This window comes from Gracilinanus agilis, unplaced genomic scaffold (genome assembly GCF_016433145.1).
Source record: "Gracilinanus agilis isolate LMUSP501 unplaced genomic scaffold, AgileGrace unplaced_scaffold8006, whole genome shotgun sequence".
Taxonomy (NCBI): domain Eukaryota; kingdom Metazoa; phylum Chordata; class Mammalia; order Didelphimorphia; family Didelphidae; genus Gracilinanus; species Gracilinanus agilis.
Genome location: NW_025398749.1, coordinates 1 through 4,680, shown reverse-complemented (window position 1 = coordinate 4,680; position 4,680 = coordinate 1). Strand labels below are relative to the sequence as shown.

General features: G+C 56.6%; 2 protein-coding genes across 2 annotated transcripts; both read left to right on the top strand.

Annotated features, from left to right (window-relative positions):
* The first annotated feature begins 196 nt into the window (after positions 1-196).
* Positions 197-2,846, top strand: LOC123256665 (rab-interacting lysosomal protein-like). Its single transcript, XM_044685249.1, has 3 exons — positions 197-358; positions 1,956-2,054; positions 2,574-2,846. Exons 1-3 carry the CDS (start codon positions 282-284, stop codon positions 2,695-2,697), a joined length of 300 nt encoding a protein of 99 aa, XP_044541184.1. The 5' UTR covers positions 197-281; the 3' UTR covers positions 2,698-2,846.
* Positions 2,847-3,390: 544 nt separating this feature from the next.
* LOC123256666 (scavenger receptor class F member 1-like) lies at positions 3,391-4,671 on the top strand. The gene is made up of 3 exons (XM_044685250.1): positions 3,391-3,497; positions 4,003-4,064; positions 4,359-4,671. The coding sequence occupies exons 1-3, from the start codon at positions 3,397-3,399 to the stop codon at positions 4,583-4,585; spliced, it is 390 nt and encodes a 129-aa protein (XP_044541185.1). The 5' UTR covers positions 3,391-3,396; the 3' UTR covers positions 4,586-4,671.
* The last annotated feature ends 9 nt before the right edge of the window (positions 4,672-4,680 follow it).

Below are 4,680 nucleotides of genomic sequence, written 5' to 3'. Positions count from 1 at the left end.
GCCGCGGACCCCGCCCCCGCCCCCCCATTGGCCTCCTCTCCACTGGCTCCCATGCGGCTAAGCCCACGCTAGGGGGCAGTCACGGGCTTTCTTCAGCTCTCACTCTCCGCCTGGCAAGCTGTTTTTGGCTGCAGGGCCAAAGGGGATGCTGGCGCGCCTGGGGACGCTTCCCCAGGGGGACCGCTGGGGTTTTGGGGCGTCCAGACTCGCGCCCTGCTCTCTCCCCCGCCTCTAGGGAGCTGCTCGCGGACCGCCGCGTCCCGGGGCTCCTGCTCGATGCCATGAAACTGACCGTGAAGAAACAGCGGAGGAAGATCAAGGCCAAGATGCTGGGGACCCCCGACGCCCCGGGGAGCAGGTGAGGGCCCGTCCGGGGAAGGAGCCGGGGCCCTCCGGAGCTCAGGCTGTCTTCTCGGTGCCTGCCCAGAGCCAAGGTGGGGACACACACGCACACACGCTAGGCTTGGGGAGGGCTGTCTGTTCCTGGTTCCTGGATGCGGTTTCCTGGCGCTTTCACATGGTCAGAGCCCCCTCTTGCAACCCATGAAGTGGTGGCAGTCCTATCTTGTACGCACATATATGACATACACCACACCAACCCACTGTGCAGATGAGAAAACTGAGTCTCAGGATAAGCGTCTTTATAAGAATAACCAGATACACGTCCTGGCTGTATGACCCTGGGCCAGTCACAGCCCCATGGCCTAGCCTTTGCAGCTCTTACAAACCATAAGAATGGTAATTGCTTCCATTTAGGCCGTTGGTTAAGTTAGGTTCCCAGAACCATCTTCCATGGGATCGCTTATCCCACTGTGGGGTAAGGGTGGATTCTAGACCCATTTTATAGAGGAGGAAACTGAGGCCGAGATTGATTTCCCAAGGTCACAAAGCTAGTTGAGGTCCGAGGCAGGATTTGAACCCTGCTCTCTCTGACTACCAAGTCCATTGTTGCAAACCCTCTGGAAGCTACCTGGCAAAGTAAGTGCAGGAGGATTCTCACCCAGTGCTCTTCCCCCTGGGTCCAGGCTAAGGCTATTCTAAGCTCCCTGCTTTTGTGCCCAATGGTCCCCAATACGGACTCCCTCAGCCTCCCCTCAGCCTTCTCAGCGCCCCAAAGCCAGGAAGGGAAGAGGAGGGGGCAGGAGGACTCTGATCTTCCATCCCAAAGGAACCACCTTCATTCATTCAATTCACATGAGAAGAATCCCGCCGGGGCCGCTAGGTGGCGCCTAGAGCACAGAGCACAGGCTGGGCCTGAAGTCAGGAAGACTCCTCTTTCCAAGTTCAAATCCAGCCTCAGGTGCTTACTAGCTGTGTGACCCTGGGCAAGTCACTTCACCCTGCTGGCCTCAGTTTCCTCATCTGTCAAATAAGTTGGAGGAGGAAATGGCAAACCATGCCAGAATTTCTGCGGAGAAAACCCCAAATGGGGTCCCAAAGAGCCAGACACACTGAAAACAACTGAGCAACAAACACAAAATAACACCACGTGGTTTGCTTTTCAAAGTGCTTTCCATGAAACCACCGGGGAGGTAGGTGGTACAAGTTGGGTTGGACCCATTTTACAGATGAACTGAGGCTCAAAGAACTCATACCATGCTCAAAGTCACAGCTATTAAGTGCTAAGGGCCAGACTCAAACCCAAGTCTGTTTGCTGCCTCTCGTGCTAGAGATGGTTAGTTCTGGCGTGTGTGTGTGTGTGTGTGTGTGTGTGTGTGTGTGTGTAAGAGAAACAGAGAGAAAAGAGGGGAGAAGGAGGAGAGAGAATAAGGGAGGGATAGAGAAAGCTTGTGTGTGTGAGATAAGAGAGTGTGTGTGTATGTGTGTGTGTCTGTCTGTGAACGTCCAGCATTACAGGGATGGCCGAAGAACCCTCCACAGCTAAGAGGGGGAAGAAGAGCCTGGGCTAGACAGATGGGCTCCGGCCCTCACCCAGACTCTCTTTTCTGCCTCAGCGATGATGACGATGATGACGATGACGCCTCTTGGTTGCCGCCTCCTGGCGTGGAGGGGACGAGCCCACCCTCACCCCCTGGATCCAGAATCAGGAGTTTGTATGTTGGGGTTGGGAGAAGGCAAGGGTAGGAGCTCCTTGGAGAAGGAAAAGGAGGGAGACCGAGTTAGGATTCTCCTCCCCACCCTGGGTCTGTTTGCCCCAAAGTTCTCTGATTTTACACAGCTTTCTACCAGATTTTCCCATCGGTTCTCTCTTCCTCCCATGAGCCCCAGCTCTTCTCAGCTCTTCTCAGCCGCTGCCTGCCCACATTCTGTATATTTCTTGCTGGTCTCACATCTTTCCTTGGTGCCCCCCCCCCATTATTTTCCTTTTCTGGTTTCTGCCTCATCTCTGCTTTTTCTCAGCTTTCTTTTCCCCACTCTACTCAGTCTCTGGCATGTGCTACTTATGTGACTTTGGGCAAGTCATTTCCCTTTCTTTGACCTCGGTTTCCTCCCCTGTAAAATGAGAGGCTTGACCTAGATGTCTTCTGAGAGCCCTTCCGGCTGTAGAGTTGTGACTGCCGTGGCCTTCCTCGTGGCACGGGCTAATCGCCATCGTCTTGGATCTCCCCTAGCTTCAGCTTTTGGTATTGGGGAAACCCAGAGCCTTCCTCAGAGCTCCCACAAACTGAAGACCTCACCCACCCCCAGGAGGAGCCGCCACCGCCTCCCCCTGCGTCCTCGGCGGGGACCCCATGATCACCGGCCTGACCAGCCCTGGCTCAGTTCTTTCAACAAACATGGCAGATTGTGGGCTTCTGGGCAAGCAGCCCCTTCGTTCCTGTCTATCCCCAGCTCTGTGAATGCCTGCCACGGAGCAGGTGCCTAATAAATGTTTGTTGTCCGACTGACCGACCAAAGTTTGCCTTTACTTCAAACTCTGCCCTTCCCTTATTCCTTGTAAACCAAAATAAAAAAAGAGATCAAAGCTTGAGAAACGTTCCAGCGTATCAGTCCAGTCTGGCCGCAGATGCCGCGTCCCAAACCCCCGGACCCCCACCTCTGAAAGGAATCGGTCAACAAGCACGTGTTGAGGACCCACTATGTGCAGGAACGGCGCTGGGCGCTGGGAGCTCCGTTTCTGCCCTTTAAGAGCTTACATGCTCCCTGGGCAGAAAGAAAGGAGCTCGCTTTTCCTTTCTCTTTCTAGGTTAATTTAGAGGGCCCCCCTTTCTCCACATGCTGCCCCCCAACACACCCACACACGCACATGCCTTCCCTGTCCCGTCACCTTACTGCCCTGGGGAAGTCCTGTTGTTCTCATTGTTCCCACCCTGCACCCTGGAGAGGGAGGGCCCCCTTTTGTAGTTTCCTCAGGAAAAGCCTTGGGAGGAAGTAGGGAGGGGGATGGGAATTTGGGGGGGCAGAGCCAGACTGACTGAGCCCGCACTGGCTGCCATGGGGCCGTGGCTGCTGCTGCTGCTACTGCTCTGGCTTCGGGGCGTCCTAGGGGAGCTGGAGCTGGACCCTTTGGGGAGGCACGTCTGCCTGGATGGAAGGTAGGGCAGGAGGCTCGCCAGAGAAAGATGAAGAGACAAGGAGGAGCGTGGGATTTGGGTCAGGGTGTGTGTGTGGGGGGAGATAGATGTTGCGATCATAGGTGGGAGGACGCTTCTGGGGCTGATGGACCAGGGAAGGGACTCCCAGATGTGTCGGAGGGGTCAGGGAGTAGGGAGGGGATCTCTGCTGGAAGCTGGGAGGCCTTGCTCATTTGATGGCTTGGAGGGGGGAATCGGGTCCAAGATGGCCCCATCCCTGAAAACCCTATTTCCAGGCCTGGGATTCCTGGGGGCCCGAGTGGCGGAGATGCATTATCTGTGGGGCTATATGGGAATGATGGGGCTCTGGGCCCTGCTGGAGCCCTGCTGTTCCCCCTGCACCCCAGCTCCCAGAGTCCCAGAGACAGTGGCCAACGTGCAGGCGGGCTGTTCCCCGGGCCCTGATTTCTCATCTTTAACCTCACTAGTAGGCCTCAGCCCTCTGACTGTGGCTCTGTCCCATTAGCTCCCCCGCCAAGTCTGTGTGCTGTCCAGGCTGGAGGCAGGAGGGCCGGGAGTGCACGACCCGTGAGTATCAAAGGAGCCCCCCAGGGTGAGGGGCGAGGATGGCACCTACTCAGAGAAGAATCTACCCTTACTGAGCTGAGAGAGAGCCTCGCCCCCCTCCCTGCCAATCCCAACCCCATTCTTCTTGGCCAACACAACCTCCCTCAATTTACCCCCAGGGCCACCTACTGTGTGCTTGGGTGCTTGGGTCCTCCTGAAACGAGCAGGAAATCAGGGGTGGGGGATGTTCCTTGGTGCCCTCTCCCTCACCGCCCATCCCCAAGCCAGCCTTGGCTGATCATGCTTATCTTGCAGCCATCTGCGAGGGGCCTGATGCTTGTGAGGAAGAAGAGGTGTGTGTGAAGCCAGGACTCTGCCGGTGCAAGCCTGGCTTCTTCGGGGCCCAGTGCAGCTCCCGTGAGTCAGCAGGGCTGGGGCCGGGGGACTGGGAGGGCTTTGAACTCTCGGCCGGTGGAGACACACAGTACAGTCCGGATCAGGGAGCTAGAAAGGGTGGGGGAGGAAGTACCAGCAGCGAGTAATAATTCAGGGTGGCTATTTGAGATCTGAGTCACCAGGAATTGGGGAACAGGAATGAGGGCATGGGGGGCAGAGAGAGAGAGAGAGAGAGAGAGAG